The sequence below is a fragment of the Vanellus vanellus genome (genome assembly GCF_965231255.1).
Source record: "Vanellus vanellus genome assembly, chromosome: 5".
NCBI lineage: Eukaryota > Metazoa > Chordata > Aves > Charadriiformes > Charadriidae > Vanellus > Vanellus vanellus.
The window spans coordinates 30,005,801-30,029,645 of record NC_138910.1 but is presented as its reverse complement, the minus strand read 5'-3'; the positions used below and the strand labels follow the sequence as shown (position 1 = coordinate 30,029,645).

Here is a 23,845-nt window from a genome sequence, read left to right as displayed (position 1 = left end):
TCAGAAGTAGTCAACATGGATTCACTAAGGGGAAGTCGTGTCTGACTAATCTGATAGCATTCTATGATGAAGTGACTAGATGGGTGGATGAGGGGAGGGCAGTGGGTGTTGTCTACCTTGACTTTGGCAAGGCTTTCGACACTGTCTCCCACATCATCCTCACATGCAAGCTTAGGAAGTGCGGGCTAGATGAATGGACAGTGGGGTGGATTGAGAACTGGCTGACAGAGCTCAGAGGGTTGTGGTTAGTGGTGCGGAGTCTAGTTGGAAGTCAGTAACAAGTGGTGTCCCTCAAGGGTCAGTGCTGGGTCCAGTCCTGTTCAATATATTCATCAATGACCTGGATGAAGGGATAGAGTGTACCATCAGCGAGTTTGCTGATGACACAAAACTGGGAGGAGTGGCTGACACGCCAGAAGGCTGTGCTGCTTTACAGCGTGACATGGACAGGCTGGAGAGTTGGGCAGAGAGGAACCTAATGAAATTCAACAAGGGTAAATGTAGGGTACTGCATCTGGGGAGGAATAACCCCATGCATCAGTACAGGTTGGGGGCTGACTTCCTGGAGAGCAGCTCTGTGGAAAGGGACCTGGGAGTCCTGGTGGACAACAGGATGACCATGAGCCAGCAATGTGCCCTGGCGGCCAAGAGGGCCAATGGCATCCTGGGGTGCATCAAAAAGAGTGTGGCCAGCAGGTCAAGGGAGGTCATCCTCCCCCTCTACTCTGCCCTGGTGAGGCTGCAATCTGGAGTACTGCGTCCAGTTCCGGGCTCCCCAGTTCAAGAAAGACAGGGATCTGCTGGAGAGGGTCCAGCAAAGGGCTACGAAGATGATTAGGGGACTGGAACATCTTTCTTATGAGGAAAGGCTGAGGAACTTGGGTCTCTTTAGTCTAGAGAAAAGAAGAATGAGGGGGGATCTTATTAATGCTTTCAAATACTTAAAGGGAGGATGCCAGAGGGATGGGAGGAGTCTTTTTTCAGTGGTGCCCATTGATAGGACGAGGGGTAATGGGCACAAGCTTGAACATAGGAAGTTCCATCTTAACGTGAGGAGGAACTTCTTCACTTTGAGGGTAGTGGAGCACTGGAACAGGCTGCCCAGAGAGGTTGTGGAGTCTCCCACTCTGGAGACATTCAAAACCCGCCTGGACGCTGTCCTGTGCAACCTGTTGTAGGTGACCCTGCTCTGGCAGGGGGGTTGGACTAGATGATCTCCAGAGGTCCCTTCCAACCCTGACTATTCTGTGATTCTCTCCCATTTGTGTAATTTTTAAATACCACAGTTAGAGTAATCATGTTAATGGAATGTTATTTTGTTGTTGCATGGAAATTCTGAAACTTACTAGAACTTCTTACCATCTCTAAAGATTGTCATAGAATCATAGAATCATTTGGATGTCATAGAATCATTGAGTCCAGCTGTAAGTTGAACAACAAAGCTGTATCTCTCTCATCAGGACAGACATGAGGATACTGAATTCTGAGAGCCTCCAGTGAATCAAAGCTTAGTAGCAGTGTGTAGATTTTGCTTTTTTAAAAGAAAGGTGTTTTTCTGTTATGAATGACCATTGTTTTTTAGGGCATCAACAGTCAGAGAGATAGTGAGCTTTCAGAAACATTCGTTTTAACTTAAAAGGCAACTTCTAAATAAACTGTTCTGGGAAATCATGAACAGACTTTCAGAGTTTTAAATCATACATAATTTTCAAAGGAGATATATCTATTAAATAAATTCCATTACACTCTTTGTCTTTGACATTTGATCTAGTTCTTCAATAGATCCCTGTTTTTTTGTCAACTTATAAAGGTCATCTCTGTGTGTTTTGTCTTCTGTTTGTCTTAACTTCCTTTGGCTTCTTCCTACTCTTTCAACATACTGAGAGAAAATAATACCTTGTCTTGACATTTTCTGTTCCATTCTAGCATTGTATGCACTTCAATTAAACACTGTCTTAACTAATCACGACAGGTAAATTTTTGTATAGTACTGGCTGCTTTTGTACTTACATCACCCTGCCCAGTGTTAGCTCTTCAACAACTTTTCTGATTTTGTTTATGTATAAACATTGATCCATTCACTTGATGTCAGCCTTCTAAAACTTTTAATTCCTATTTTGCAAGCTTCTGTAAAGGTTTTTATTACCTGAAATATTTCACTTTGACACTGTTGCAATGTGGTCTGACTGCTGCTAAAGATGAATTAGTTCAGACTATTTCTTGGGTGGTTTGATTTGTCAAAAAGACTCTGTCTTGCTAATCTGGTGGTGCAGACTGGTGGCTGCTAACCTAGTCAGCCAATTACTTGTTATGGCTCTGAATTTTGGAGGCTAATTTTACCAGAAAACCTATGGAGATTGGTTCCCAAAACCTTTAGATGCTGAAATCACTTACCTAAACCTATGGAAATTTATTTACAGTTTTTCATAGTAAAACTAAAGCTATTTTTTCTCTGCTCATTTGTGTCTGAGCTACCAGTCCCTGTGTGAAAGGGATAACTCTCCAGCAGCTAGCTCCATTCTGTCCTTTTCCATTTGACTTTGTGGAAGACAGCAGGAGGGATGCTTCTCAGAACAGATTAGTAAAAGAAAGTGATCAGTTAATTTCTGCATTACTGGACAGCTTGTTCTCACCATTTGTGGTTGTGTGATTGTGGGGGGAATCCTCTAACTTTCTGTTGAACTTCTTGTGTGATACTCTAGCTGCTCTCAAACTTCAAAAATTTACCAGATTGGTTTAAAATTAATGCCTCAACAGTAATACATTTTTTAGTTTACTTGCCTTCTGGCCTTTTAATCTGTAAAATTTGTATTGTTGCAGTCATCTGTGGAAACACAGGCCAAATGTGTGCTTTTGTTATCCTGTCCTTTGATTTTGAAAAATCAGGTTCCTGTGGTTGCAGGATTCCAGGATGCAATGCTTCGAGGCAAATAGTAGCGCAGGGGTTGGCACTGGGCATAGTGCAGGCAGGGTGGCTGGCAGGGACGGCCGCTGGAGTGGGAGGAATTCCTTGTGGGAGCAGCGCTTTGGAGGGAAAGCAGGGGCTGTTCCCTGCCGCAGATTAGTGAAGCTTCCCCCCCAGATTATTCGATTACTGGATTTTACAGTTTAGAAAGTACTGGAAAACAAATTACTTTAAAACAAAGCAGTTTTTCACTTCCTGCAGTGAAATATAGATAAGTGAGTGTTTCAAGTAGCGAGTTTGAAAAGGGAGTGTGAGGATTAGAGTCCCTTCTCATACCAGCTCACTCAAAGGAGCAAATATCAACACTGTATTGTCAAAGTTGGATTTAATAACTCCCAATAACTAGAAGATCAAAAAGGAAGAAGGGAAGGTTCTTCAAATACTTACAGAGGGTTTTGAAGTACGGTTGCTGGTGTGTCTCAGAGTAGAGAGCATGTTCTCCTGGTTCCCTGATGGTGCCTTTTGCTCTTCCTTTCTGCAGCTTTGTGCAGCCTTTATTTTGTTCATGAACACTCAGCAATAGTTCCCCTGATGTTTACAGATGACAATCTTAAAGGGAAAGGTTGGGAAGAAGCATTTTGGATTATCAAATGGTTTGCGTGCACTTTCAGAAATCTTTTAAAAAATGAAATGCTACATATTAAGTTGAGCTTCAGAAGTTGTATATGCAGCTTAAGAGAATAAACTAAATAAAAGTTGGTAAACTTGTTTATGAAAGGACAACAATAAAAGTACCTTTCAGTTTGAGTACTTGCCTAGTGGAAAAAAAATAAGGTGTTATTGTGATATTTTTAGATTTCTTTGAACATATAAATTTGTTTTGGTTAATGTTACTGGACTGGAAACAAAATTCTGAATAGGCTTTCAGAAACTGCCTCAAAATAAGCCCTTGTCCACTGCAGGCATGATTTCTTTTTACGTCTTGTGTTTATGTTTTTATCTACTTTTTTAAAATGATCTCATAAACTGCAGTTCAAAATATTTTAATATGCCATGATTTTGTTCTGTCTATTTCAATGGGAGGGAAGTAAAAAGTCTCAAACATTAGCATTTAAAAACACACTTTCCATCTAAAAGAAATGCTTTTTTTTTTTTTCCCTGCTAAAAAATATTCCTGTCTCTTCTTAAAGTTAATTTGTAACCATAATTAAGATTAGGTCAGTATGTCTGCTACTTTATTTAAAAATCTTGGCCCAGAGCAGTAATGAAATATCTTAGACCTACCTATATCTAACTGATCCCATTCATGTATTCCTGTTTGCTATTAATACGTTGGAAAAAAGAAGATTATATTAAATAGCACACAATTACATTTTTCTAAATGCTTAGTTTTTCCCAGCAGGCATTCTTTCCTAAGAGATTCTGAAAGTGTATTTTCTTTTCATTTTCAATGTGAAAATATTTTAAACATTACATGTGTTAAATATTTTTAACAGGTTGTATGTGCTACTAAGATTTAATTGCAGAGGTTATTTACTTGTAATTTATGCTTCTAGAAAATAATCTGTAATCTGTTTTAACAAACAAAATGCATAGTATGGTTGACTTTACATAAAACTTTATAAAAATGTGCATTTGTGTCAAGGCAGTGTTTGCTCCTGTGGAGTTTTTGTGGGCAGCCTTAGTGGAGATGGATGCAGTCTCTCTTAAATTTAGAGTCTGCATGTGAGTGGAATAAGATTTTCCAGAAAGGAAAGCGGGTCTTAGTCATACTGCCTTTCAGGGACAGCTATTCTGCCTACATTTCTGGATCTCACTTTATTTAGTAAATATCATGACTGGTGTTTTGCATCTCTTCTATCATCAGGTAGTTGTGGTCCGCTTAGCTGTGTGCAGGTTTGGATGTCAGCTCATTCAATCTCACTGGCCAAGCTCTGCAGTCTGAACCTTGGGAGCTTTTGATTTGCTTCATTCGTTTGGACTTCTTTTCTTCCCCTACCCTTCCTTTGTTTTACAGATAGGAAAGTTAGCAAAAAGTTTCTCTGTTCTATAAGGAAAAACTTAAAGGAAAATTGAGCAAAGTCTGCTTTGCTTAGATTCAGTGCACACTCTTTGTTGCTCCATGAACAAAAAAATCATTCTGCAAACTAGTGCTTGTTGTGGAGGACTTCTGGGTAGCTTCTTGGACCTTGTTCTAGCAAGTCCCAGTGATGATTTTATTATGCTTCATGATTTTTACTTCATTTAACTGAATGTGTTGACATGGTTTGACGATCTTATTGATATGTGCCTGGACGTTCAGAAAGTCGAGATAAATGGGAAAAGGGTTTCTTAAGCAAACAAAGAATTGGATCAGTCCGTCAACTGGTCATTGCTTAGCCCTGGTCTGATTTTTCCCTCAGTACCTTTGGAGTTAAATGAATTTCTTCTCCATGGCTGTACTGTAACTCAACTTTAACTCTGCAGCAAAGGGAAAGTAGTATCAACTGCTAGCTGTGTGAGTGTGCATTTTGGTTTAGGAAGGAAAACACCACCTGGCAGAGTAAGAGGAATTGGAAAAGGTCAGCAGTTTTGGTACTTGTTAGAATTTGACCATCTTCTCCAGCATGACCTTTTTTCAATAAATTTCTATGACATAGTTCCCCACCCTTGTCCTCTCCATTAATTGCATTTTGATTTAAGAGTTTGTCTCATTTGCTGAGACATTTACAGCAAATAAAGGTTAACAGTATAGATTTTTTTTGAACAGCAGGCTCCAGACATTTAAATGTGTCAGACTTGATGATAAATTGATGTAATCTCTAATAATGATATACTAAGAAGGGTAAGTACCTTTAGAATTCAAAAAGGATCCTGCTCTTACCATTTCTCAAGCACCCCTGCCTGATTTCAGCCTTTGGATGTTTGTGGGGCTAGAAGATGGATGCCAACTTATCAATTCTATTAAAATGACAAATTAACTGCTTTGGAAAAAGAAATACTTAAAGCCTTTAATACTTAAAGTTATTATTTTCCCTTCTTCAGGTCCGATGATGACAATGCAGATGACAGGAGTTCCAGGGTGACCAGACTTTGCACTTACTTTCAGCAGAAATACAAGCACCTCTGCCGCCTGGAGCGGGCAGAATCTCGTCAGAAGAAATGCCGGCATACACTCCGGAAAGCCTTGCTGCAGGCGGCCAGCAGAGAGCCGGAGCGTGCTGGGCAACTGATACAAGAACTCCGAAGAGCTACTTGTGCTCATACCAGGTTAGCCTTCCCTTGTGACTGCAGTAACCTGGGGACTGGAGAGGGTGGAGATGGGCAGAGTATCCAGCAGCTGAAATGCTGAACTCTGAAACTGGTAGGCATGCACAGGGCAGAAAAACCATGACACGTAAATGCCTGTCAGTGGAGTAAAATAAACATGGCATACAGATTTTTCCATGAAGACAAGCATTTTCCAGCTTTGCATTTTAAAAAGTGGATTGTTTGGTCAGCAGTATCTGGGCCTGATTTCTGAAATGTCACAAAAGAAGTTAGTGGCCTGCTAAAAATTATTCTTATTAATTAATTTATGTATTTTGGCTGCCTTCAAATATCTGGTACTTTACTAAGCTCAGTTCTTTAGAAGGTGTGCAGTCTGGTCTGCAGTTCACTGCTTCAATTCAGATTTCGTTTTTCAGACAGCTTTTTTTGAAAAGTCTGTACCTCCTCTTAATTCTCATCCCAGCAAATCAAACTTAAGCTCGTGCTTTTTGTTAGATTTAACTCAATCTAACATTAAATGAAACTTGGCAATAAAATAAATATCTTCTAACAACTCTGAAGGTTACCTTCAGTGGGAATTCTTTCTAGCTAATGTCAACATCCCTCCAGCTCTCAGTGTACTGAGAGTTGGTTGATTCATATTTGTGCAGAAACAGAGTAAGTCTGAACCCTGGCGTTATGTCTGGGGTATCAGCATCATCCTTTTGCTGTTGTGGTTTTTTTTTGCAGGATGTGTGACTGTGGGGGATAGAGGGATGCTAACATGAGAGGCAGGCTGGAGCAGGGTACTGAGAGTACATTCTGGTTATGGGATGCTTTTGTTTCTGGACAGTGGACTGTGGTTCATGACAGTTGAACGGTTTATTGTTGGGGAAGTGAAATGATGCTGAAGAGCTGCTCAGAGGTGTAATGTAGAGCTACGTTACTAGTTTACAGAGTTGGGTAAATGTCTCCAAACTTAAACTACAGCACAACCTTGTCAGAACTGTCAAGCTCTTGCTAGTTTGTTTTGTTTTTTTTTCCATGATTTTTTGCCTTTTATTACGCAAAAAAGTTTACGTTGTTTTGGGTAGACTGGCAAAGCCAGGTATGCTGGTCATCACTGCTCTGGTTAACTTAAGTAACCACCAAGTCTTTTCAGTTACAAAATTTTTCATAGGAGTAATATTGCTAACTAAAACTTTGCTCAGTCAAAGTGCAGTTGATGACACAAATGCCTGAAGGAAAACAGTCAGGCTACAGCCAGCTTTTTGTCAACCTAGAAAACAACGTGTACTGTGGCCCTGGAATCGCCAGCTTTACCTACATGAAGGTGACAAATGCCTCGAGAGCAGGCTAACACCAAGCGAGCTGTGTAATGCTTGCGTTACTCATCCACGCTGCTGTCTGGTTGCCTGCTTGCAGCTCAGGCTCAAAGCATTGAGGCTGTGCTGAGAAAGCGCTCAGCTCTGGGCACTTGCTGGTGGATTGGGCTGTAGCACATTGATGAAGGAGAGCTTTTACCCATGTTGAGCACGCTCAGGCTCTGCCACTCCAGAGCTCAGTCTAAGTTTGTCTGAGCACATGCTTGCATGTAAGCTCTGGGGATGCTCGGCATGTTTTGATTTATGACCAGGCTTGAAAGTGCACTTGACTGCCTATGTAGGCATACCCAATAGATCATATTCTAAAGATTGACTTCATTTTATGGGTCACCTATATTGACACTCACCTACTGCTGTTCTTGGCTCTGTTGCAGTGTGTTGTAATACTTACATGGTAGTAGCACACAGCCCCTCTCATTACAGTTAAGGCCCTGTGAAATAAACAGTAATCCTGTTACTGCAGTCACACCTTCACCTATCATTGACATCTATTCTGTATCCCTGTGTAGAGTGTGGTAATAGCGTGCACCCATCTGGATCATGACACGTGTGTTATAAATTTTTCATCCTACTGTGCTACATTCAGTGCAAAAGTTGTGATAAGTAACTACCTGAGACTGGGTTTTTTTATCTAAACTCTTTTATGCTTTTTTTTTTTTCAGCACAAGCCAAGCGAGGCAGAGAGATGCAGAACCAACAACCTGTAGTGGGACTTCGAAGGGAGAACAGTGCACTAACAAGGCCCTTCCATTCACCAGGCATTGTTTTCAGCGTATCCTCTTAACTCTGTTTGGGAGTTGCATTCAGGCGTGGAAGCTGTTCTGTTTTTTTTCTTTGTTTGTTGGGTTTTTGCATTAACAAGTGTGTTTTCACAAAGAAATACCTATTTGTTAGCATATCATCAACTATTTTGCTTTTAATTTGTCTGTGTAATTTCAGTCTGTAGACAGCGAAGATAAGTAGTTTTCCACTGGTATCTGTCATAGTCACATTGTTTTACTTTGTAAGCTGTATTTAGTGGTTGCAAGAAGCCTTTACAAAAATGATCGTTTTTTACTGATTACTTGGTACAAACCACATGGCTTTGAGCCTCATGGCTTTCATACAGTTCTTGGTAGGTTCCAATAGAGTAACTACCTATGAAGGGTTTATGGGGGAGAAGTTTTTACACATAGTGTAAAATGATGGCTTACACGTATTAGAAAGATGGAAATATGACACTTTGCATTATTTAAAGAAACAAGATAGAAGGAGTCACAGAATCCAAATTCTAGGTGAGGAAGTTTGCCAGTGCTGGGGGTTTCAAGCAAAGCCTGAAAAGGGTGCTAAGAGTAAATGCATGAAGGTCGCAGAAAGGAGGGAGCACATTAGATGTGAGATTTGATTCTGAAGACTGAACAGGCAGACTTCTGACCTGGAATACTTAAGAATTCTGCAGACTTTGTCTTTTTTGGTTTTAGATGAAGAATTGTTGGTGCTTTTGTTGGAGTGACTCCTTTTGTTGGAGCTTTTGGTTTTGGTATTTTTAGCGGCTAGAGCTTGTGTGTTCCAGTTGCTATCAGACTGCAGCACCTTTTCAATCTTTTTGGTTTGCAGATGTCTTGTTTCTCTTGGTTGATTTTTGCAGGCTGTGTTTGGGATTTGCCTCATGATTCTGATTTTTTTTTCTATTTTTTTAAAGTTCAAGTGGTCTTGCGTAGAGCAGAGAATTCAAGACTAGTGATTTTGCATTTGTGCCTATTTTTTCCCTCTGCTCTTTCTTCTCAATGGAAACAGTCTCTCCTAAAATGAGCAGAATCTTGGTTCTGACCCATCAGTCCAAGTCTGCCGTCTGGACTGTTCTGCAGGTTTTCTGTTTCCTTTGTCCTTTCTTTTGTGTGTTAACATTTTCTGAACATACATAGTGATGTTGAGGTTTGAGAACTGTCCAAGATGGAAGGAGTGCTTCTAATGTTGTTTGAAAAAGCACAATGAAATATCTGTTTGATTTGCTCTAAGTCTGGAAACATTTTCACTCCTGCAGGGGATTTTTCTGAAGGAAATCTCAGCAAGCTTACGTTTGGATTTACTTGACCTTTCTGTCTGATTGCACATCTTTTTTTCAGAGGAGCAGGAAGGATCTTGAAACTTCTTTGTCTGTGCTCTAAAGATAAATGCCAAGAATGTACCTTAAAAGATTGAATTAAGAAATACTCTTTCTTTAATGTTTCAGTATGGATTGTCATTAGTCTGTAAGGAAATAGTCCTGTTGACTACACTGTTCCAACTGCTACTATTGATCTATTGATTAAGACTCCAGGAAAAGGCTTCTTTTTGCTAAGAACTCATTAGTGAAATGGCTGCTTCCATAAAACTATCTCAATATATAATAAAATCATTAGAGATACTGCATGAATGCAGTTTTTCACTTTAAAAGTTGGGTTTAAGCCTTACCTAGCTTTGAACTTGAATAACAAAGTTAAGGTACTCATTAAAAATAGCATCTATGGACAGATAGAGTTGAAGGCTCTGATCTTCATCAGATTTATCAATCAAAGGGCGTTCTGCCGTTGTTGCCTTGTGTGTTATTCCTGATGCAGAAATGCACAGATATCTTATTGAACCGTTCTCAGCAGCTCTTCTCAAGTTGCACAGCCAAGTTTGCAGATGGTCAACAGTGCTCTGTGCCAGTTTTTGACATTACACATCAGACACCCCTGTGCGAAGAACATGCCAAAAAAATGGTAAGTACAAAGCCAAAACTGTAATTATTCGTGATGATCAGGAGTTTTAAGCCCAGTCTTTCTATGAACCCTTGTTTGACAACTAGCAAGTTTATGAACTTAGAGCTCGTTTCCTTTTATTTTTCTTAAGACAAAACATGCCAAACGTTCCCAATTAGGATCAAGTATGTTGTGAAAATCTTTTACATACTTTTGAGGATATAATAAAGGGTGCATGAACGTTTCCTTCACTGGAAGAAATTTGATTCCTCACTTGAATCAAGAAATAGAAAATCATTGTGAGAGATCCTGTGGTCATTTTATTTGAGGTAACTCCTGGCCTTTGGATCTGAATATAGTATGAGTGTGGTATGGTAAGAACACTGCATCTCAAACAGTCTCAGTACATGGGGCCCAAAATATTTTCTAGAAGAAGTGTAGATAACAATTACAAGCATACAAATAAAGGTTTTGCTGCTTTATTTAAGTTTTGATGACTGTTAGAATTTATTTTTAACCTCCTTCAGGGATTTGTGCATCCCAGGGCAAAAGCAGTGGCCTACTACAAGTTGAGAAAACGCAGAAATTAAGATGATGTCCTCTGCTCTCCTTTTATGCATCCCATCTTCCAGAACAAAACTTTTAGGATAATTCACAAACCCACTTCTTTCTTGCCCCTCCTTCATGGCATTATGTATAAAACTGCCTTTTTGTTTTGTTTTGGTCTGTGTTTGGGTTGTTGTGTGTTTATTATTATTGTTTTTGTCCAGCATGTCCAATACTTGTGAATTATGGAGTTTTCTGTATTAAAATATGAGTGTCTGTGCTACACAGATTTGTGTGGGATATTCCCACTATCCCAGGCAATCTTCAGTGTGTCTCTCAAGTTTTACTTCTGTAGCATATACAATTCATATACTGCCATTCCCAGTATGATGGCAACTGAAAACGAAGTCACGGAGTCACGGAGTTTTCAGAGTTGGAAGGGACCTCTAGAGATCATCTGGTCCAACTCCTCTGCTAAAGCAGGATTGCCTAGAGCACATTACTCAGGACTGCATCCAGGCGGGTCTTGAAAATCTCCAGAGAAGGGGACTCCACAACCTCCTTGGGCAGCCTGTTCCAGTGCTCTGTCACCCTCACCGTAAAGGAGTTTTTCCGTGTATTTGAACGGAACTTCCTATGTTCTAACTTGTGCCCATTACCCCTTGTCTTGTCACTTGGAACCATTGAAAAGAGCCTGGCTCCATCCTCAAAACTGATGATGGTTTGATTTATTTTTTAATTGGTCAACGACTGCTGTTCAGAAGCAATGCGTTCTTAGTTGTTTACCCATATCCTTCCCCTAGACCTACAGTATTAATTCTGTTTCCTCAGTGCTGTCCCTCCTTTATGGCAGTGGTCACTTGAGGGTGCTGGGTTCAGCTGCTTCACACTATCCCTGTTATCACTGCCTCACAACAATGTTCTGTCTTTAATACTTACAGGAATGCTGCCAAAGGATACAGTTTTGCACTGATTTAGTTAAGGTTTGCTATGATGATTTTTAAAGTGACACTGTGCAGTCTTGTATTTAGCATACCTCATAATTTGGTCTGTGTGATTTTTGCCACTGGGATCAATGAGGAAGGAAACAGCTTAATTTGCATAATCTTGCCTGGGTGTAAGTTAGCAGTCTCTCTTGCATTACATGTGAATGTCTGTGGAATGACCAGGGAAAAAAGCAAGGAAAGTAATACTTGTTCTTAATATCGTCCCATTGCTATTGTTTTATTTCCAAAGGACAATTTCTTGAGAGGGGACAGCTCCCGTAAAGTTCAGCACCAGCAGCAGAGGAAACCCAGGAAAAAAACGAAGCCACCTGCACTTACCAAAAAACACAAGAAGAAGAGAAGGCGAGGCCCACGCCGGCCCCAGAAACCCATTCCTCCTGCAGTGCCGCAAGGGAACCTCACCATGCCTGCCAGTGTCTCACTGCCAGTAGAGATGCCCCACATACGGTCAGTGGTAGCCCTGCCCCAGTTTGCCCACTGCTAGCTTGAACATTGTCAATGAGCACTGTAGAAAGGTGTGATGTTGCTGTGCTGATCAGCATCTGGAGTGGGGCTAGAAATTGCATCTCCATGTGACCGCTGAAAAAAAACTTGAGTGGGTCACTTTAGATTTGAGCAGTTAATGAGTTTGATAGATAAAATGTCTTGCTTCTGATGCCCCATCTTATGTATTTAATTAATAGGCTACATGTAAGCTTCCTAAATAAACTTTCTAAAAGTGTTTTTTTCCTAGATGATGGGGGGAGAGGGGAAGAAAAAGAAAAAGGTGTGGGGAAACATGCATTATAGATAGGTATGCGTTCATAGTTGTCATTTGGAGGAATCAGAGTTGAACACTGGGGACTAATAGTATTTTCTGTCCAGGAGCCCCTCCACACCAGAGCTGAGTGCCGATGAGCTGCCTGATGATATCGCCAATGAAATCACAGACATTCCACATGACTTGGAATTAAATCAGGAGGACTTCTCTGATGTTCTGCCACGGCTGCCCGATGACTTGCAAGATTTTGATTTCTTTGAAGGTACTATTTTATTTTATTTTATTTTATTTTATTTTATTAACATGAATACAGTCAGTGAACTGAAGAAGTGAGTGTTTCTGAAATGCATTTTGAGGGGTTGCTTGCTTTCCTACAGAGGTAATAAATTCTGAACAAGGAAGTGTGCATTTGCTCTGTTGTTTGCTTGTGAGCTCTGAAGTAAAGCAAACTTTGAGAAGGCTAGTGTGTGTAGTTCTCTGCTTGCTCTTATAATTACTGCTCTGAAAATCCTAATTGGTTTAGTATTTTAATAATTCATTTTATGTTTTTACTGCCTGTCAGTGTTGCAGTTTAATCAAGAGTATTCTCAGTAATGGCATCTTTCTGCCATCGAGTGGGGCTGGATTCACAGACAATGTTGGCCTTTGATAAAAGGAGAAGAGAGTGAGAATAAAATCTTTAAATACATTTTTGAAACTAGCTTTTGATCAGAACTGTGCCTGAATTTCTGGATTCTAAAGCTCTGTACCTATCACATATAACAAAGAAATTAGAACAGCCCAGAGTTGGGGTATGTGATTTCTTTGGTCATTTTCTGATATGACGTGACATGAGGCTGTGTTTGAGTTGAAATTGAGCTAAATTATGATGACTGCATAAATTTTAGTTCCAGGCTGTAATGTAGTAAGTAGAAGGGAGTTTGTGGAATATTTGTGTTATTGCAGCATTGAAGAAAATCTTATTTAAGCATTTCTACTTTAGGTCTAGTAAGTTTGGGAGGCATCTTGTAGTATGTGAAAGAGGAGGGTGGAGAGAGGGAGTTCCATTGAAGAGGAAGGTGTTAATTTCTTGTTTTTCTCACCTTGCTTACCTAGTGAATGGAATTTTCTGTGTACTGCAAGCCATTCTGGAAGGTTATCTTACACTGCAGCTCTGTACTGAACTGTGTGTACATCTGCATCCTAAAAGTGCCAGTGCCAGGCTCACCAGAGAGGAGCGCGCTAACTTCTGGTGTCCCTGTTTCTGCAGGTAAAAATGGAGATCTCCTTCCGACTACAGAAGAGGCTGAAGAACTGGAACGGGCCCTACAGGCTGTAACTTCTCTTGAGTGCCTGACTACCATTGGAGTACTTACACAGACAGATGGTGTGCCAGTTCAGGAGCTGTCAGATAGAGGGATAGGGGTGTTCTCTACAGGTGCTGGAGCTCCAGGAATGCAGTCCTTGAGTCGAGAGGTTAACACGGATCTGGGGGAGCTGTTGAATGGGCGTATAGTACATGATAATTTCTCCGGTCTGGAGCTGGATGAGAACTTGCTCCGTTCTGCTACCTTGTCCAACCCACCTACGCCCCTGGCAGGGCAGATCCAGGGGCAATTCTCAGCCCCAGCCAACGTCGGCCTTACTTCTGCCACTCTGATAAGCCAGAGTGGCCTTGGGGAGAGAGCCTTCCCAGGACAGTTTCATGGACTTCATGATGGCAGCCATGCCTCCCAGAGGCCCCACCCTGCCCAGCTGCTGAGCAAGGCAGATGACCTGATCACCTCACGACAGCAATACAGCAGTGACCATTCACACTCCTCACCCCATGGAAGCCATTATGATAGTGAGCATGTGCCGTCTCCCTACAGTGACCATATCACATCCCCTCACACCACATCTTTTTCTGGTGATAACTTGGCAGCTACCTTCTCAGCAGAGATGCCCATGATGGCACAGCACTTGCTCCCAACTCAGCTGGATGTGCCACTTAGTGGGGTGGTCAACCCCAGAACTCACTGGGGAAATCTTCCTGTCAATCTTGGGGACCCCTCTCCGTTTAGCAACCTTCTTGGTGCAGATGGACACCTCCTGTCCACCTCCCTGTCCACACCACCTACCACCTCGCACTCAGAGACCACACAGCCTGCCTTCGCCACTGTGACCCCCAACAGCTCCAGTGTGCTTCCGGGGTTACCGCAGACCAGTTTTAGTGGCATGGGTCCTGCCTCTGCTGAACTCATGGCCTCCACCTCCCCTAAACAACAGCTCCCTCAGTTCAGCGCAGCCTTCGGGCACCAGCTGAGCTCCCACAGTGGCATCCCCAAGGACCTGCAGCCCAGCCACAGCTCCATAGCTCCTCCCACGGGCTTCGCAGTGACCGGTGCCACCGCTACCAGTACCAATAACGCATCTGCGCCCTTCACCACCTCCAGCTGAGCTTGTCTGCCTGGCTCTGTGCAGGTAGATGGGGGACCTGTGTTTTCTATCTTTCCTTTTTTCCTTTTTCTTTACTTTTTCTGTCCTCCCTTCCCTTTTTTTTTAATAAGGGGGTTGAGAGAAAACCCCTGCTTCAGTACTGACCAGGGTTAGCCCTCTGTGAACCTTGCTGTAGCGTTCACATGTGCTTGTTATGCACCGGTGCTCATTTATTGCAGGAAGGTTCACCGTTCCCTAATAATTCCTTAAGGATACAGCACAGTTACTGGATGTAATTGATCTTAGCAGTAAGACCTAGAAATGGGAAGATACCTCAGATTACTGATGCATGTTACTGTTTCCTAGGGTTTGGATCAGTGCTTGTCATCCCATTAGCATCTGGTAGAAAGTTTTCCAGTGGGCAGAAGTCTCTTGATTTTTATTATTTTTTCTTTTTATTGTTTACTTTTCCCCAGAGGTAGCGTTTGGCATGGAAAACTTGGCTGCACACATTGATTTGAGAACAGTGCACTGAAGTCCTAAATCAAGATCATGGTTCAAGGATGAGTTTGGCAGTTTCTTAAAATAGTTTCTTGACCTCCTCTGTGTGCGAGTGTGTGTTTGGGGTGCAGGGAGCAGCAGTTCCTTTTCTTCTTTTGGTGAAGAAGTGGGAGTTGTCCCCTTCCAGAACTGGTCACTGTTCTTACTGCATGCTGATTTTCGTTCTTTTATTATGATGATTTTTAATTCACTGAGCAGCAGGGGGATCAGTTGACTGGTTGCCCAGAAATCTGATGGCTGATATGAAGTTAGCCCAGGGAGAAAAAGAAAGAAAATCACAAAGATTGAGATAGATCATGGATTAGTGAAGATCTCTGTGCAGAAATTCCCTCCCTTATTGAATTACTGTGGCCTTGTAGCATTGATGGTTTGCCTTTTCAAGTGTGGCTTTGTCCAGAACTCCTTGCCTGACAGACTGACAGATATTTCCCAGCTGAAACTGGATGAATTTGGTTGGTATTCTGCCCATCCACACAAGTCTAGGTCAGACCCTTTGGTAAATTTCAAATAGATGTATTTCTCAAATGATGTCTAGCTACTGAGACTTTCTTCAATAGTTTTTTTTCCCCCCCTGGGAGCCATATGGTTTTCTTAACACTTGTAGGGTTTGATGCTCTGTATGGGAAGCTGAATGTACGTAAGGAACTAGCAGGTACCTATCAGCAGCCATGGCTAACCAAAAGAGAAATCACATCCTTCTGTCTGCAGGACGGTCTTGCTTTTACTGCCCACCTGCTAAAGGTAGTATTCAGACTCTGGTAGTAATGTCAGTTCTTAAAGAAAGGAGTCCGCTAGCTTTTAGAATTTTTATTTTATTTTATTTTATGTTTTTTAATCCAAGGGGTAACAGCAGCAGAAATTCTGAGGTGTTTACGTGCATCTCTTTATCAGGAAGGGAAAAAAAGAATTTGCTTGTGACTTTATAGGGCTCAAACTTGCTACTGTAGTCTGACTTTGACTATAAAAGTAACTCCTACTTAATATAACAAGGCTGTACTCTTCTTGGTTTGTTTCTGAGATGCAGATGAGAGAGAACAGAAAATCCCACATTTCAGGCTCTTACTGTAGAAGACAGATATCATTCTACCTTACAGTAAAATGTCCTACTTGCATGTATTCTAGTCTAATTCAGGAATTTAATAGATACCAAGCACATGTCATGGGGAGACCTAATAAATTCTTTGAGCAAGGGATCATTGAACAAAGTTTAGTTGCTATAGAAATTAATTTTGTTAGCAGTGAGACCCACACCAAAATCTCTGACCCAAACCTCTCCTTCCATCTTGCTAAGGAACTAATTTAAATGGGATAGGTCTTGTTATCGTAGCAATCATACTATCCCTCTTTTCTTGAAAGATTTGTCCTCCTTAAATATAAAGGAGTATGGATGATGCATATGTCATATGTCCTTTTCTGAAATTGCAAGTGTATGTGGGTGGAGAAAACAAAAATTATTTTCATGCTTCTGTTGTTATGAAGTCCTTATTTCATACTTGGTAAAATAGATCTTAATAATATAAGCCGAATATTTTTAAGTGGTGATTTAAATATGTTTGTAACATTTAAATGTTTTTAAATCATGTAAAAAGTTGAATTGAAGCCTATGAAATCCTGCTTGTGATTGTCCTGCTGATTGAGGAATGCCCAGTGGTATTGTGAAATGAGGCAAATCTGACAAGGCATTTATTTATTTTTGTATTATGTTCCCCATACTTTGTTGAGGAGACAACTGTTTGATTTGCAAATGATTTTCGTGTCCGTATACCTTCTTCAATGTGTTTGGATGATTGGCTGAAAAAGAGTGGAGAACTAGTATACCAAATGGTTAATTCTTTCATCTGCTTGTGTATTCATGTCATTTTAGAGGATGTTAATTTCTATAAAGTGGTTTCAGGGCTTTGGTCTTGAAGTCGTTCTTGTGCCCATCAAACTTTAATGAGGCTGCAGCTAGTGCAGAGTATATTTGCCCCACATCACATTTCTCATGTTTAGCAAATGCCAGGGAGGAAGGGAGGAGAGGAACTGAGAGCCAAGTTCTGCTTGGTTGCGTTGGTATAGAGTACAGAGGAGCTCTTTGGTCTAAGGTCACTGTGAGTTTGTATTGGTCTAACTCAGAACAGAACCCAGCTCCTAATCTGAGCATTGATTTAGACAGGGAATTTCAAAAACTGTCAAAGCTATGCACGTCCATAATTCCCATTTGAAATTAATGGCTGTTATGTACCTGCATTCCTCGAAGGCAGCCTGGGATATCAACTCTCTTCCCTTGCTTAGACATCAATTTTTGTATATCCCTTCATGACTCTTCACTGAAAAGTAATAACATAACATTTTTAATGAGCAAACTAAGTTTGCAATAAAGCTGCACTTTTAAAAATAAACTTTGGTTTGTATACATTTGAAATAGGAATCCCTCTGTCCTGTCTGACACAGAGTTCTGAAATGGGCCACCACTCTTGCCTTTTCCTGGTTCACCTCCTGTTTTTTCACAGCCACCAATTTCATAGTTACAGCCTACCAAACAGTTACGGGTCTTGATCTTAACTTTACAAAGTGGATCATTCCAGGTGGGCTTCTATACCCACACAACCTGTTGACTTCAGTGAATTAGTGTCTTACTGTTGGATGTGAGAGATCCAACCTGAGAGATATGTGCAGCCAGAGATGTTTCACACCTCTTTCTCTGGGAAATACTGCGGGTCTGGTTAAGGTAGTCCTTGAGGCTGTTACTTATGTGGTTCCTGAGTAGAATCCATGTTTTCTCATAAAGGTTTTTGAGTATCATCTCGTATAGCAATTAGCACTCTAATCACCCTTTCACCAAAGAGCCAGTGTAGCAATTTCAGTCCATTGATTTGAGATGGTCGATACCTGTCGTGCCCTTTACGTGTTAACAGATGGAATAAAGCTGGTTGAACCTAATAGTTAATTTCTTTACATATGATTTGAGTTTTAAAGAATTGGAAAAAAATTAGATGTAGAATAAAATACCAGTAACATCATTTTTGGTGGTAATAGCACCTCAATTAGTCTTTGTACAAAAGTACTTAACACAAGATGAACTTTGACAGTGTATAGAGCAGCCTCATGCTGGCCTGATCTATAAGGCATTCTGTAAGACATGCTTTGATGTTTCCTTTCACTTAGGAAGACTTTATGCCAACTTTGAGGGGAGCCATATGCACTTAAATACCTCAAAGTTGATTTGTTCTTTGGCCTCATAATTACTATGATACAAGAAATATGAAGATGGAAAGGATGCATAATTTTGGCTCCTCCTGCCTTCAGTTCCTCCAGGTTCTTGCTTAGTTACCTTCTCGTTAGTAGTATGCTTCTCTCTGTGGTTGGGCATAAAGGCTTTAAATTGATAATGTTGAGAGGTAGCACAGTTAGAGGTCTACCTCAGGCACTGTGGAGAAGACAGCAACAGCTAGATTTCCCATTTGATTCAGCAGGTTAGTGAAATAAGGATTTGCAGTTCTCATTGGAAGGCCCAGAGAAGCTTATCACCTGCTAGGCAAAAATCAGAGATCGTATTGGAAGTACAGATGCAAGGCAAAAAAGTCAAAGGAGAGTCACCTGTAACAGCAAAGAGAAGCCAAGGGAAGTGGCACTTTTTTTTTTTTTTTTTTTTCTTTTTAGAGAGGGATGGGTATTAGTTGAAAAATTGTGAAGTTCTGTCTCCTCATTTACCCAAACTGTAGCATTCTGTTGTGAGGTGTTAGGCACAGTGTGATGCCACTGGCTTCAGAGGCACGGCCAAGGTGAAGGGCCTAGGATTGAACCTGCAAACCAGTAGCCAAATTCAGTTTGAAGCACATTTTGTTGTAACCGCATCTAAATACAGCCTGGGATTGAATCCACTTGCCATGAAAGAAGAATCTCACGAAGGAGTACAATAAACAGTGGACAGGTTTCTTCCCTGATAAACTGGGCCCTGGTGGTTACATACATGTGGTTTTAGTCTGCTTCTGAACTCCAGCTCCTCCCTGAGCTCCTGCAGCGTCGTGACTGCTGCATTTCCCTGTAGGCCTCAGCAGGGCTCCAGGGATATTTCTCCCTGTCTGTGTGCTGCAGCAAGCTAAATACAGTGGTGAATTCTCCAACAGTATGAACCTTTGGGCAGGGAGGAGGAAAAAGCTTTTAGAAGAGCCGTATACCTGCAGTTGAATCTTTCAGGACTTGTAGGGTGCAGGGATGGTGGCAGGAGGTGCTTTCAGCAGACAAACAATAGAAAACTTAGCTGCAGTGATCTGCAGTGAGGCGTTTGTGTGTCTGGGCAGCTTCCCTGGTGGGATGTTTCCTTTTGTGTGAAGGAGTCTCCTGTGCAGGCCTCTTGCAAGGTCTGGTGGTGGAAGGAATAGTTTTGGGCTAATGTGCTGACCAGATCTTTAAGTCTTTCGGGTAACATTTAATGATAGGGTGTAGTGGGCTGCTTCTTGTACCTCCTTTATTTCCTTTCTCTCTACATTCTTCATCGTTCTGTGTTTTATTCTCCTGTTCTCAGATACTTCTCCAATGTAAGTAACGCCAACTGCTAAGTCTTCCGTGGTCCTGAGCAAATCTGACTGTAAAATGAAAAGGAAGAGAGATTCCTGCAATTCATAACATACATTTTGGATGCTAGAACAACAGTGCAATAGATCAAAGTATTTCTCAGATCAGTGAGTAAGATGATGTTTCACAGCACACCAATATGTCATGAACTAGATGCTGAGGGTACAACATTGATCATGGGAGCGCACGTGCTAGCAGTGAATGTGCAGGCGTATTTAGCAAGAGTTTACCTTCTCACAGGTTCCTCTTCTTTGGAGAAGTGCATCAGTAGAAAGTCATGAAGAAAAATTTAAATTATTCTTTTTCATGCCTGCAAGCCCAAATAAAAGTGAGGCGAGTTGGTGGAAAAATCTACATTTGTGTTTACTAAACTTAAACTTGGACTTTAGGAGAGGTCGTGGTCATGAGAGACCTTAGCTCTATCAGGTAAAGTTGTGGTTTTGTCTTTAAAACTAGACAAAAAAGCTGTTGTTGGGAAAGAAAAGTTTGGTGGAGAAGAAGGAGTTACAAAAGATGTGTCTTAGAACAATTTTCTCACTCATGTCTTCAGCCTTTTTTTAAAAAAACAGCAGTGACTGTTTTGGAAGCTTTTCCCTCTGCTGTTCTGCTACTTCTCGTGATTGTTGAGTTCTTTGCTTTCCCCTGTTTTACTCTGCTTTCACGTACTCCTCCTCTGGCTACTGTGAAATAAGGTAAAGTAGTGGAAACATTAAAAGAGAAAGTGAGCTTGGCCGTAGATTGACAGCAGTAGTTGGAGAAGACTTTCTGTCTTCTTGAAATAAGTGTTAGTACCTCTTCAGTCTACTCTGGCTCATATAATTCGGTTTGGAAGCTAACAGAATGAAACTTGGGGTTTTGACCTAAACCCGTACTGACTCAATGTAGAAAAATGCATTCTTCCTACTCCTTCCCCTTACTAGTCCCCCAAACACACACACAGTGAGATGTCCAGAGTACCCGTGTATCAACCACATACGCATGTTGAACTTGGTCCAGTAATGCTAATGTTTTACCTGCTTTCTGTCATTGTCAGCTGGTGCCCATGGAGGTGAACTCTGGATAGGTAACGTTCCCAGATACCCTCTGGAAAACTTTAACTTTGGTGCAGATTCCTCTGATGTAGCTAACTGCGATGGCGTTGGCTTCTACTTTGGAGTGGACCGATTTACCCTGAAATGACTCTCTAACCTGCGTCTTAAACAGTGTAGTTGGTTCTGGTGCGAACAGATTCATTCTGAAGTGATGGACAGTTCAATTCTCATGCAAAATAGCTACATCCTACCAGAAGGGGTTGAACCAGTTTCTCTGAACAGTGATGACCTTCACTGTACAGTTTTGGGTATGTCTCAGGGATTCCTTGTGGAAATAAGGGCAGTTAACAAAAAAAAAAAAAAAAAGTAAATAGTTTTAAAAGTAAATAATAATTTAAGGTAGAGCGTCACCTAAGTGAGAGCGCAAGAAGGAGAAATCTTTGTTCAGTTTTATAGTCCGTGGTGTCTGGCTTAGGGACTCTTTCTCTTCTCAAGGCTCTCATCTCAAGTTCAACATACAGAATCTTTTTCATCACGCTCAGCTTTAAACGTTTTATTTAAAGATTCCCTTCCCCAATGAGCTTTCAGAATACTTATTGTAGATTTTAAGAGAAATGGTATATTAATTTATGCTATTAACATCACCTCATAAATTATAAGTTTTATACTAAAGCTGTATTGAGTGTAATGAATTATGTTGCATATGTGTTTTTAATAGCTATAAAATTATATACAAGCTTTTTTGGAAAAACAAACTAGTGAAGCACCTTTTTACACTGGATCTTTGCCGTGTCAAGGTGTACAGCTATTCTTTGCTACCTTGCAGATATCTATATCTATATATAGATATATATATAAATAAAATAAAATGGTATCCTGTATCAACAAAGCATAGAACTCTTTTTAACCCTTATATTACTGTTCCTATAACTCTTTTTAAATTTTATTTTGAGTGTTACATTCTGCAATAATTTATCTGTGGTTTGTACCTATGATTAGAAATTTAGTTACAGGGTAAATAGATCAAATTTTAAAAAATCCAACTACTGTAGCTGGAAGTTGTGAACCAAGTTTATAAGACCTTTTCTTTTTTTTTAATGTATTTATTTCCAGTTAGCTCTGTGAGTTGGAATTTGAAAAGTCAGAACATTAGGAATCTACAGTGTCTTATTCAGGAATTTTTCCCCTCCTTTCCTCACAAAGGAATTCCCACTGTGACTTATAAATAGAATTAGACTGCTTGTGTGCATGTATGTATTATATATACACACAAAAAATATGCATTGGGGGGGATGTATGTGCGATGCGAATGTGTATATTGTATGTAGGTCATAGTTTTGTAAAGAGAAAAGTAGTTGAGAGGTGATGGAATGTATTGTAGAAATGTGATTATTTAGTAGGGGGTTGTTATGTCCTCACTGTTGTATAAATAACTGAAACTCTCTACTACATAATCTTCTGTTATAAGGCTAACTCTGATATCATGTAAATTTTACTGTTTTTTAAATGAGTTGCATTGAGCCCTGTTTAAAATGCCATGAAAATACCAAGCTCCCAAAGACAGCCTTTAAATAAAACAAACGGGGGAGGAGGAGAGATGGGAGAAATGAGTGATGTTTTTCAGGAGAAATTGAAATGGGAAGGTTTGCATTCGGTGGGATGGGGAGGCATGGGAATTGCTGTTAATACCCAGATCTCCTATGGTCTGACTTGGAAAATGTTGTCAATCAGTGTACTTGTGTTTTCTAATTAGGTTGTAAGGGGCACTGTTTATGGAATGATCTCCATTCTGTAAAAAGATCTTGTCTCAAAGTAGTTTCTTTTCTTTCCTGAGGGTCTTTGCGTATTTTAATTTTGCCCAAAATTGTGTTGTGGGGTTGCAGAACAAAATATCCTTTCAATCCAGGGAGTTTCACTGGTGCTGTGAAATTCTGAATTCAATTATGGACACTTAACTTTTTTTTTTTTTTTTCATAATTGGAGAAGGAAGATTTCTTTATGGGAGTTCTCACTTGAAATTGTGAGAAGTCAGAAACATTCTTGCAGATTGGCTTACTCTTCGTACTGTTTTATTTAGGCTGTAGAAAGTAACCTAATTGTTATTTATTCATACAGTATCACTTTTAATTATGATGATCCTGGTGACTTTAAAAATCTGTTTAGAAGAACAAGCTTCCAGTATTGCACAGACATTTGATTTTTGAAGGCTTTTTTAAGCAGTTGCAAATCAAATCTTAATTTTCAATTTATTTTTTTTTATATCCCACTTCCTATCAGTATGTTGATACCCCTCAGGCATCCCTCCTCCTTTCCCCCTCACTGCAATTTGTTTCTGGCACATATGCATACAAGTGAAAAGGCAGGGAGGTGGAAGTTGTCAGAGGCCTTTCCTTCTGCTTATTTGGTGGTACTGGGACTTAGCAGCATAAATCTTTACGCCTTTATGGGGAAGAATAGACCCATTTTTGTGTATACCTGTACAGAGAGATATATCTGTATATGAGATGTTGGTAGCACTTTGCTGAATGTGGACTTGCCCTCATGATATACAATAAATATGTATGAATGCAATCAATCTAAATTTATATGTTACATGCATACAGATGTATAGATGGAATATACATTGTATCACACACGTGTACATTAGTTGTAACATGAGTAAGTGTGTGAGCTAAAGAGAGACTATCCACGGAACATATGTGTTAACAGGTAAGCACTTGTGCCAAACAAGGTTCTTTTAATTCTTCTGAGGAATTTGGATGACAT

General features: G+C 40.5%; 1 protein-coding gene across 1 annotated transcript in view; it reads left to right on the top strand.

Annotated features, from left to right (window-relative positions):
- The window catches only part of INO80D (INO80 complex subunit D), a 43,915-nt gene extending 21,507 nt beyond the window's left edge, over positions 1-22,408 (top strand). Inside the window, exons 7-13 of the mRNA XM_082483618.1 lie at positions 5,930-6,154; positions 8,181-8,290; positions 10,108-10,241; positions 12,003-12,220; positions 12,638-12,795; positions 13,783-14,975; positions 21,082-22,408. Coding sequence (XP_082339744.1) covers positions 5,930-6,154; positions 8,181-8,290; positions 10,108-10,241; positions 12,003-12,220; positions 12,638-12,795; positions 13,783-14,951 — 2,014 coding nt within the window. The 3' untranslated portion in view covers positions 14,952-14,975; positions 21,082-22,408. The remainder of the gene's footprint in view (positions 1-5,929; positions 6,155-8,180; positions 8,291-10,107; positions 10,242-12,002; positions 12,221-12,637; positions 12,796-13,782; positions 14,976-21,081) is intronic.
- The last annotated feature ends 1,437 nt before the right edge of the window (positions 22,409-23,845 follow it).